Source organism: Hylobates moloch, unplaced genomic scaffold, assembly GCF_009828535.3.
Source record: "Hylobates moloch isolate HMO894 unplaced genomic scaffold, HMol_V3 SCAFFOLD_72, whole genome shotgun sequence".
Lineage (NCBI taxonomy): Eukaryota > Metazoa > Chordata > Mammalia > Primates > Hylobatidae > Hylobates > Hylobates moloch.
Genome location: NW_026652347.1, coordinates 150,715 through 162,347, shown reverse-complemented (window position 1 = coordinate 162,347; position 11,633 = coordinate 150,715). Strand labels below are relative to the sequence as shown.

Below are 11,633 nucleotides of genomic sequence, written 5' to 3'. Positions count from 1 at the left end.
ACTTGAACCTGGGAGGTGGAGGTTGCAGTGAGCCAGGATGGTGCCACTGCCCTCCATCCTGGGTGACAGAGCGAGACTCTGTCTCAAAAAATAAAAATACATCGGTGTAGTGGATGCCATTGGTTCTTCAGCCCAGGATTGACCTTCACACACCTCATGCTCTGTCCTCCTCCTCCTCCTCTCTTCCTCTTGTCTCTTGCCAGCCTCTGCTGCCTCCCCACATGAAGTGAGCTTGTTGCTGAATTTGTTTTTGGTTTTGAGACAGTTTCTGTCACCCAGGCTAAAGTGCAGTGGCAAGATCTTGGCTCACTGCAGCCTCAAACTCCTGGGATCAAGTGATCCTCCAGCCTAAGCCTGCCCAATAGCTGGAACTACAGGTGTGTGCCCCCATATCCAGCTCATTTTAAATTTTTTGCAGAGATGTGGGGTCTTGCTATTGCCCAGGCTGGTCTTGAACTCCTGGGCTCAAGTGATCCTCCTGTCTTAGCCTCCTGAGTAGCTGAGATTACAGGCGTGAACCACTGCATCCTGCTGACTCTGATTTTACAACCAGCCCACCCCTGCCACAAACATCCCAGGAAACAGGGATCCCTGACTCCAGGTGGCCTACCTGGTCCAGCTGCCTTCCCACACCCACCAGGCCCTGGCCCAGCTCTTACCACAAGATCCAGACCAGCTTGGAGCTGCACTTTATAGCCATAGACGGTGGTAATCACTTCCTGCAAGAAGATGGAGCTCCTGGGAGGATCCATCTTGTTGCGTCCTTCCACGAGGAGGGGCTCCACCCCCTCAGGCAGTACATCCACAGTCTTGATCAGAACATAAGTCATGCGGCCTTGGAAGCGGTAGCTGAAGCCATCAAATGTGAGGTAACGGGGGTCCCCATAGACTGAGCATTGTTCAGACTCTGCCAAGAAGTCAAACATTGAGAAGGGGCTGGGCGCAGTGACTCACGCCTGTAATCCCAGGACTTTGGGAGGCCAAGGCAGGTGGATGACCTGAGGTCAGGAGTTTGAGACCAGCCTGGCCAACATGGCGAAACCCCATCTCTACTAAAAATACAAAAATTAGCCAGGTGTGGTGGTGCGTGCCTGTAATCCCAGCTACTTAGTAGGCTGAGGCAAGAGAATTGCTTGAACCCGGGAGGTGGAGGTTGCAGTGAGCGCCGAGATCGCGCCACTGTACTCCAGCCTGGGCAACAGAGTAAGACACCATCTCAAAAAAACAAAAAAACAAAACAAAAGACTGAGAAGGGACCCTGCCCAGGTGTAACGGTCCCCAGAGTCCCTCCCCCACAGTGACATCCCCTGTGGCCACCCTCTTAGGCTCAGGCTCCCTGGATCCTTTCTTTTCTCTTTTTTATTTTCTTTTTCTTTTTTTGAGACAGGGTCTTATTCTGTCACCCAGACTGGTGTGCAAGTGGCACAATCATAGCTCACTGCAGCCTCCAATTTCTGGCCTCAAGCGATCCTCCTGCCTCAGCCTCCTGAGTAGCTGGGACTTCAGGTGCACACCATCACCCCTAGCTAATTTTTTTCTTTTTTTAGAAATGGGGACCACACTACATTGCCCGGGCTGGTCTTGAACTCCTGGCCTCAGGAAATCCTCCCGCCTTGGCCTCCCACAGTCCAAAGTGCTGAGATTACAGGCATAAGCCACCAAGCCTGGTACCTAGACTTTTTTTTTTCAATACCTACTGACATTCAATTAGAGGCCGTTTATTATTATTATTTTTTATTTTTTTGAGACAGGGTCTCACTCTGTGTCCCAGGCTGGAGTGCAGTGGTGCAATCATAGCTCACTGCAGCCTCAAACTCCTGAGCTCAAGCAATTCTCCTGCCTCAGTCTCCTGAGTAGCTGGGACTACAGGCACAAGCCACTACACCTAATGTTTTAAAATTTTAAAATTTTTTGTAGGGACAGGGTCTTCCTATGTTGGCCAGGCTGGTGTTAAATTCCTGGGCTGAAGTGACTTTTCCACCTCTGCCTCCCAAGTACTGGGATTACAGGCATGAACCACCATGCCCAGCCTCCCTGGATCCTTGATCTTCAATTTTCTCTCTCTCCTGGCCTGATTAAAAACCTTAGAGGGGCCGGGCACAGTGGCTCATGCCTGTAATCTCAACACTTTAGGAGGAAGGAGGAACACTTGAGCCCATGAGTTCAAGCCCATCCTGGGCAACATAGCAAGACCCCATCTCTAGAAAAAAAATAGCAAAATTGGCTGGGTGTGGTGGTCCATGCTTGTAGTCCCAGTTACTTGGGAGGCTGAGATGTGAGGATCACATGATTCCAGGCATTTGAGGTTGTAGTGAGCTATATTACGGTGCCAGTGCACTCCAGCCTGGGCAACAGGGCAAGACCCTGTCTCAAAAAACAAACAAACAAGAAAACGAAAATCTTGGAGGATCTCCTTGACCAGTCCCTTCTTTTGGCCCTACAGGTGGAGGGTCCCAGAGGGGATCAGGACCTGGCACATGGCCACAGAGTTAGCAAGAGCTAAACTGGAGGCCAGGCCTCCTGATCCAGTCGCCCACCCCAACCCCTGACTATGCTGGGGTTCAGGCTAAGCCCCTTCCCACCCTGCCTCTTTCTCCACCTCAGCCCTGGCCCCAAGTGCGCCCCTCTCCAACCTCCCTAGTCGCTCCCCTTACTGTCTGAGACACAATTGCTTTTGCTATTGTCGGAACTGAGCTGGCAGTGGGACCCAGAGGGGCGTCGGAAGTCCCCACACTGAATGGCTCCTCCTGTGCAGACACACTTCTCCGTGCAACCACTGGAGACCCAGCTCTTGCCCAGCTGTAGAAGTCACAGGAAGAGAAAGAGAGTGAGGAGGGGGCTGGGTGCGGTGGCTCATGCCTGTAATCCCAGCACTTTGGAAGGCCGAGACGGGTGGATCACCTGAGGTCAGGAGTTTGTGACGAGCCTGGCCAACATGGTGAAACCTCGTCTCTACTAAAAATACGAAAATTAGCAGGGCGTGGTGGCGCTTGCCTGTAATCCCAGCTACACAGGAGACTGAGGCAGGAGAATCGCCTGAACCCAGGAGGCAGAGATTGCAGTGAGCAGAGATCATGCCACTGCACTCCAGCCTGCTGGATAATAGAGGGAGGCTCCGTCTCAAAAAAAAAAAGGCACTGTGTTTGTGCTTGATGTCTTATATATGTTGTGCAGGAGGTACTACTGAACCCATTTTATAGATGAGGAAACAGAGATAACAGAGGTCATCTGACTCATCAGTGGCACCATCAGGATTCAATCCTAGGTTAGCCTGAAATGAGGCCATGGTCTTTCCACTATACCATGCCATGTGCTGCTTGTTTGGATTCCTCAGATCCAAAACCCAAACCATGCGCCATCAGCCCAGACCTGGCTGGAGATCAATATGCCACTCACACCAGCCTTCACACCCCTGGGCCAGCTGTAAAGTCACAGGTATCCCAGGCTGAGAGAGGCAGAGAAAAGGAGAAAGCACCGCCCTCAAGCTGTGTTGCCTCCAGTCCCATTTCCCATGCCCACTCACAGGGATGGAGCCACCGTGGGCATCCTTGCAGCCACACTGACTTCTGGGGACACACTTGTCTTCACTCAGCACATAGCCGGGCTGACAAATGCAGCCCTCAGCGCAGGCAGAGGGGACTTTGGCGCCCTCACACCGGCCATCCAGGTCCCAGCAGGAGGGTGAGCAGGAGGGAAGGCAGTTGGTGTAGCTGCTGTAGGCAGGGCATTCCAGAGCTGTGGGTGAAGGAGACAGTGGGTCAGTGGAGAGGGTCACAGGGGGCCAAGGTGGGCAGGGGCTGTACAAACCAGGCTATGGGTGGATGACCAACAAGGCTTGGGGAGCTTTTTTTGTCCTTTTGTTATTCATTCAGCAAACATTTACTGAGTATGGGTTGTGTGCCAGGCTTTGGGGGAAAGAAACGAAAAAGCAGCTGGGCATGGTGGCTCACGCCTGTAATCCCAGCACTTTGGGAGGCCGAGGTGGGTGGATCACAAAGTCAGGAGATTGAGATAGTCTTGGCCATCATGGTGAAACCCCGTCTCTACTAAAAATACAACAATTAGCTGGACTTGGTGGTGGGCGCCTGTAGTCCCAGCTACTCAGGAGGCTAAGGCAGGAGAATCGATTGAACCTGGGAGGCAGAGGTTGCAGTGAGCCAAGATCACACCACTGCACTCCAGCCTGGACAACAGAGTGAGACTCTGTCTCAAAAAAAAAAAAAGGAACAAGAATGGCTCTCCCAAGTCAGTGTGAAGGACAGTGGTCAAACAGCAACTGCAGCAGGACCTTGAAATGCATGATCAGTAGGTGTGTTGACAGGCAAGACGGAGGCACAGAGCAGGGAGGTATTAATTCTCTTGGGGGAGTTAAAGAAAGGCCTTTAAGCAAAAATAGTGTGAACAAATGGAAATGCATACCATGTTCGTGGATAAGAAGGTTCAACAACATGGTGATATTAGTTCTGTCTCAGTGAATGTACACATTTAATGTAATCTCAATAAAATATACCAAAAATAGGCCAGGAGCGGTGGCTGGTGCCTGTAATCCCAGCACTTTGGGAGGCCGAGGCGGGCGGATCACGAGGTCAGCAGATCGAAACCATCTTGGCTAACTTGGTGAAACCCTGTTTCTACTAAAAATACAAAACATTAGCCGGGCGCGGTGGCAGGTGCCTGTAGTCCCAGCTACTCGGGAGGCTGAGACAGGAGAATGGCGTGAACCCGGGAGGCGGAGCTTGCGGTGAGCCGAGATCGCGCCACTGCACTCCAGCCTGGGCGACAGAGCGAGACTCTGTCTCAAAAACCGAAAAAAAAAATATATATAGATATATATTTTGCGGGGGCAGGTGGGGACAGAGTCTCTGACGCCTAGGAGCGATTTTGGCTCACTGCAGCCTCTGCCTCCCTGGTTCCAGGGATTCTCCTACTTCAGCCTCCCAGGTAGCTGGGATTACAGGCATGTGCCACCATGCCTGGCTAATTTTTGTATTTTTAGTAGAGATGGGGTTTCACCATGTTGGCCAGGCTGGTCTCAAACTCCTGACCTCAGGTGATCCTCCCACCTTGGCCTCCCAAAGTGCTAGGATTACAGGAGTGAGCCACCACACCCAGCCACCAAAAGTATTTTATATGTGTGTGTGCTTTTAATAGGACAAGATGATTTCAAAGTTGAGCTGAAGACATAAGCAAACCAGAAAAGCCAGGAACTCCTTTAAAAAAAAAAGAGCCATCAGTAGTGAATGTCTCTCCGTAAGTCAATGTTTATTTTAATTTATTTTAATTTATTTTATTTTATTTTATTTATTCATTTATTTATTTTTTCGAGATGGAGTTTTGCTCTTCTCGCCCCAGCTGGAATGCAATGGCACGATCTCAGCTCACTGCAACCTCCACCTCCCAGGTTCAAGCGATTCTCCTGCCTCAGCCTCCTGAGTAGCTGGGATTACAGGCACATATCACCACGCCCTGTCGGCTAGGCTGGTCTCGAACTCCTGACCTCAGGTGATCCGCCCACCTCGGCCTCCCACAGTGCTGGGATTACAGGCGTAAGCCACTGCGCCCAGCCCAAAGCTCATTTTAAATTTTCAGTGATTACAACTTTGTGTTACTGCCACATGCAAATACAGATGGACCGACAGAACAGAGGAGAAAGCTCAGATATGAATCCAAATATATATGGGAATTTAGTATATGATAAATGTGGTATCTCAGTCCCTGGGCAAAGACAGACTAGTCATTTAATAATGTTGGAACAGCTGGCTAGCCTTCTGGAGAAAAACAAAAACAAAGTTGATTCATACCTCATTTTACACATCAGGATAAATCCTCATGGGTCAAAAACTTAGACATACACCAAAAAAAAAAACCCCACTTAAATATAAAAAAATGAAACCATAAAAGTTCTAGAGCAGGCCGGACACGGTGGCTCACACCTGTAACCCCAGCACTTGGGGAGGACGAGGCGGGCAGGTCACTTGAGGCCAGGAGTTTGAGACCAGCCTGGCCAACATGGTGAAACCCCATCTCTACTAAAAATACAAAAAAATTAGCCAGGCGTGGTCGTGTGCACCTGTAATCCCAGCTACTCAGAAGGCTGAGGCAGGAGAATTGCTTGAACCCAGGGGGCAGAGGTTGCAGTGATCCGGGATCGTGTCACTGCAGCCTGGGCCACAGAGCGAGACTCTGTCTCAAACAAACAAAATTTCTAGAGCAAAGAATCAGCAAAATCTTTTTGTAGCTTCTATAGCTATTGCTCAAGATGCAGAAGACATAAAACAAGATTAATATATTTGACCCCATATACATTTTTGTCCTGCATGGCAAAAAAAAAAAAAAAAAAGTCAAGAGATGAAAACAAAAAGGACTGGAAAACTTTGTGTAACTCAGAGCACTAATAAAGGTCTACTTTCCATAATAGATAAAGGACTTCCATGAAATAATTCAATGAAGACCAACGACTCAGTGGAAAAATGGTGACTGGATAAGAGCAGATAGTTTACAAAAAGGGAAATTCAAAGGGTTCCTAAGTACATGAAAAAATGTCCAGTCTCACTCATAATAAAAACTCAAATTAAGACTTGTTATTTTTCATATCCAGGCGCAGTGGCTCATGCCTGTAATCCTAGCACTTTGGGAGGCTTGAGGCAGGTGGATCACCTGAGGTGAGGAGTTCAAGACCAGCCTGGCCAATATGGTGAAACCCCGTCTCTACTAAAAATACAAAAATTAGCTGGGCGTGGTGGCACATGCCAGTAACCCCAGCTACTCGGAGGCTGAGGCAGGAGAATCACTGGAACCTGGGAGGCAGAGGCTGCAGTGAGCCGAGATCATGCACTCCAGCCTGAGCTACAAAGTGAGACTCAAAAAAAAAAAAAGTATAGCAATGTCAAATAAAAACTCAGGCTTATAGCTTCTTTCAAAAAACAAAATCAGAGGATCTGGTCACACTGGACCCACGGTGATGCCCAGCAGCTGTGGGGCAGCTGAGCAGCGGCCCCCTTCTGCACGGGACCTGTGTGCAGCTTTCACCCTGACCCTTCGGCCAGCTCAGGCTGCTGTGCTCATGTTGCCTCCACTGGCCCTGACAAGCTCTGCAGCGCCCCCTGCACCTCCGCTTTGCTCCTGGAATGTGAGAGTGCTTTAAAGCAAAATAAACCTTCTTGGCCAGGCGCAGTGGCTCACGCCTGTAATCCCAGCACTTTGGGAGGCCAAGGCAGGCAGATCACGAGGTCAAGAGATCGAGACCATCCTGGCCAACATGGTGAAACCCTGTCTCTACTAAAAATACAAAAATTAGCTGGGTGTGATGGTGCGTGCCTGCAGTCCCAGCTACTTGGGAGGCTGAGGCAGGAGAATCGCTTGAACCCAGAAGGTGGAAGTTGTAGTGAGCCAAGGTCACACCACTGCACTCCAGCCTGGTGACAGAGCGAGACTCTGTCTCAAAAAATATATGTAAAATAAAAAAATAAATAAAATAAACCTCCTTAAGGAACACTGGCAAAAAAAGACGTTTTTCAATTCTCAGATTGGCAAAACTCCAAAAGCACAGAGCATATAGTTTTCTTGTCTTTTGTTTTTTAAATTTTTTTGTAAGATGCAGGGGTCTCACTATATTGCCCAGGTTGGTCTCAAACTCCTGGCCTCAAGCAATCCTCCCTTCTTGGACTCCCAAAGTGCTTGGATTACGGGTGTCAATCACTGCACCCAGCCAAGAATATAAATTTGAATTTGTTTATATAAGCATAAATAAGTGGTCTTGGGAAAAATACTGAGACATGAACCAGGCCCATGGGGTGAGAGTGGTAGGGAGACCGTACACCGGTATCTTTTTTTGTTTTTTGGGGAGATTTTTTTTTTCTTCTGAGATAGAGTCTCGCTCTGTCACCCAGACTTGAGTGCAGTGATGCAGTCATGGCTCACTGCAGCCTCAACCTCCCGGGCTCAAGTGATCCTCCCACCTCAGCCCCCCAAGTAGCTGGGACCAGAGGCATGCACCACCATACCCAGCTAGTTGGTAATTTTTTGTAGAGATTGGGTCTCACTATGTTGCCCAGGCTGGTCTTGAACTCCTGGGTTCAAGCAATCCACCCACCTCAGCCTCCCAAATTGCTAAGATTACAGGCATGAGCCACCACACCCAACCTACTGGGTATCTTTTAATACTTAAAAGTATTTTCAAATTTTTAATACTTTATGCGTTTTTGAATCCTGCAAATGTGTTACGTATTAAAACAACTCTATTGAATTCCTGTTTTAAATTGTAAAAGGTTCTGACATTATATAGTAGTGATAGTTGCACAACTTTATCAAGATACTAAAAGACACTTTTTTTTTTTTGAGATGGAGTGTCACTCTTGTTGTCCAGGCTGGAGTGCAACAGAGCGATCTTGGCTCACTACAACCTCCACCTCCTGGGTTCAAGCAGTTCTCCTGCCTCAGCCTCCCGAGTAGTTGGGATTACAGGCGCCCACCACCACTCCTGGCTAATTTTTTGTATTTTTAGTAGAGACGGGGTTTCACCAAATTGGCCAGGGTGGTCTCTAACTCCTGACCTCAGGTGATCCACCTGCCTTGGCCTCCCAAGCTGCTGGGATTACAGGCATGAGCCACCACGCTCGGCTAAAAGACACTTTTAAAAGAGTGAATAGTATGCTATGGGAATAATCTCAATAATTTTGTTTTTTTTAAGTAAAATGCTATAGAAGTTTGCCCAGTTGTCTGCTAGGAGGAAAGAAGAAAGGTTTCTGACCAGCCTGGCCAATATGGTGAAACCCCATCTCTATTAAAATCACAAAAATTAGCCGGGTGTGGTGGCACACGCCTGTAGTCCCAGCTACTTGGGAGGCGGAGGTAGGAGAATGACTTGAACCCAGGAGGCGGAGGTTGCAGTGAGGTGAGATCATGCCATTGCACTCCAGCCTGGGCGACAGAATGAGACCCTGTATCAAATTTTTTTTTTTTGATATGGAGTTTTGCTCCTTTTTGCCCAGGCTGGAGTGCAATCGCACAATCTCGAGTCACTGGGACCTCTGCCTCCTAGGTTCAAGTTATTCTTCTGCTTCAGCCTCCCAAGTAGCTGGGATTACAGGCATGTGCCACCACGCCCGGCTAATTTTGTATTTTTAGTAGAATGGGGTTTCACCATGTTGGCCAGGCTGGTCTCGAACTCCTGACCTCACGTGATCCACCCACCTTGGCCTCCCGAAGTGCTGGGATTATAGGCGTGAGCCACCACACCCAGCAAAAAAAATTTTATATAAATAAATAATTAAAAAGTAGTCCTTGTCAAAGAAACAATGAGGGCTGAGTTAGGAACAAACAGGAAGGAGAGTGAGGGAGCTCTCAGGGAAGCAGAGAGGGAAACGGGGTTTGGGAGGGGTTTGGGGTGACAGCAGGGCACACTCACGGCAGAAGCTGCTGTTTCTCCAGAGCGGGGGCTTGAGCCCCTGGCTCTGGCAGGTGGCCCCAAAGGCTTGCAGAGCCTGGCAGAAGGCCTGGTGGAGACCTCCGAACTCACAGAGGGTGTTTGCACAGTCCACCAGGAAGGGCGTGAGGTCTATGCGGGAGGCACACTGGGCCCACACCGGAGCCCGGAGCGCTGCCTCGCATTTTTCCCGCGCCCTGCGGAGGTCGGCCGCCCTGCAGTTTCCACTCGGGTTCTCCTGCTGTTCCGCTGGAATCTGCTGCTCATCTACCGGGAGACTCTGACAACTGGGAAGGTAAAAGAATCAGCCTAGGGACAGCTGTCCCCCTACTATGACACAAATTTTTTTTCTTTAGGGGGAGTCTTGCTCTGTCGCCCAGGCTAGAGTGCAATGCAACAGTCTCAGCTCACTGCAACCTCTGCCTTCCCTCCTGTGTTCAAGCGATTCTCCTGCCTCAGCCTCCCGAGTTGCTGGGACTACAGGCACCCGCCACCACGCCCGACCAATTTTTTTTTTTTGAGACAGAGTCTCACTGTGTCGCCCAGGCTGGAGTGCAGTAGTGCAATCTTGGCTCACTGAAACCTCTGCCTCCCGGGTTCAAGCGATTCTCCTGCCTCAGCCTCCCGAGTAGCCGGGATTACAGCCACCCGCCACCACACCTAGCTAATTTTTGGTTTTGGTTTATCTGGAGACAAGGTCTCACTGTATCGCCCAGGCTGGAGTTCAGTGGTGTGATCTTGGCTCACTGCAACCTCTACGTCTCAGGTTAAAGTGATTCTCCTGCCTTAGCCTTCCAAGTAGCTGGGATTACAGGCACCCGCCACCATGCCCGGCTAGTTTTTGTATTTTTAATAGAGACGAGGTTTCACCATGTTGGCAAGGGTGGTCTTGAACTCCTGGCCTCAAGTGATCCACCCACCTCGGCCTCGCAAAGTGCTGAGATATCAGGCCTAAGCCACCACGCCTGGCCCTATGACAATGATCTGGTGCTCCCAAATGACCCAGAGAGACCTCTCAGGGACTCCCCACCCTCCTAATCCCTCTGGTATTCACAGGGAAGCTGGTCTGAGCTCTGGCCAATCTCCCATCGGCCTCCTCTTCTCCCAGATTTCCTTTTTTGCTTCCCAATCTGTCGCCCAGTCTGGAGTGCAGTGGCGTGATCAAGGCTCACTGCAACTTCAATCTCCCAGGCCCAAGGGATCGCCCCACCTCAGCCTTGTGAGTAGCTGGGACTAACCACACCTGGTTATTTTTCTTTCTTTCTTTTCTTTTCTTTTTTTTTTCTGTAGAGATGAGGTCTTGCTATGTTGCCCAGGCTGGTCTCAAACTCCTAGGCTCAAGCAATCCTCCCACATTGGCCTCACAAAGTGTTGGGATTAGAGGTGTGAGCCACTGCACCTGGCTATTTTTAAACTTTTTAAGACAGCTTCTTGCTCTGTCGTCCAGGCTGGAGTTCAGTGATGCAATCATAGCTCACTGCAGCCTTCAAATCTCAGACTCAACCAATCTTCCTGCTGAAGCCTCCCGAATAGCTGGGACTACAGGCATGTGCCACCATGGCTGGCTAATTTTTGTTTTTAATTTTTTGTAGAGACAGGGTCTTGCTGTGTTGCCTAGGCTGGTCTCAAATTCCTGGCCTCAAGTGATCCTCCAGTCTTGGGCTCCCAAAGTGCTGGAATTACAGGCATGAGCCTCTGCTCCTGCTCCTCCTCCAAGGTTTCTAAGCGAGGAAAGGAAGACTTTCACATTTCCTCAAGTGGGTTCTAGCAGCCTTGAGATGGATCAATTACACACATCGCCCCAGAATGCCCAGAAGTCAACGCCCTCAAATCACACACACAAAGCAACATTCTGGCCTGTAATCCCAGCACTTTGGGAGGCCGAGGCGGGAGGATCATTTGAGCCCAGGAGTTTGAGACCAGCGTGGGCAAACGTGGCAAGACCCTGTCTCTAAAAAAATTTAAAAATTGAAGAAGAAGAAAAAAGGAACATTCTGGTCTTCCTGCTCCAGGTGTGCCCTACAGTCTGGCTCCCTAGCTCATGTTGCTATGAAAAGCTGGAGGGGTGGCCAGGCATAGTGGCTCATGCCTGTAATCCTAGCACTTTGGGAGGCTGAGTGGGGCGCATCACTTGAGGTCAGGAGTTCAAAGCCAGCCTGGCCAACATGGTGAAACTCCATCTCTACCAAAAATACACAAATTAGCCGGG

At 49.7% G+C, this 11,633-nt stretch overlaps 1 protein-coding gene across 1 annotated transcript in view; it reads right to left on the bottom strand.

Moving 5' to 3' along the window:
• The window catches only part of LOC116463862 (zonadhesin-like), a 62,115-nt gene that overhangs the window by 8,451 nt on the left and 42,031 nt on the right, over nucleotides 1–11,633 (bottom strand). The window contains 4 exon segments of the mRNA XM_058434891.1: nucleotides 660–907; nucleotides 2,655–2,799; nucleotides 3,524–3,735; nucleotides 9,407–9,711. Of these exon segments, the coding sequence (XP_058290874.1) occupies nucleotides 660–907; nucleotides 2,655–2,799; nucleotides 3,524–3,735; nucleotides 9,407–9,711 (910 nt within the window).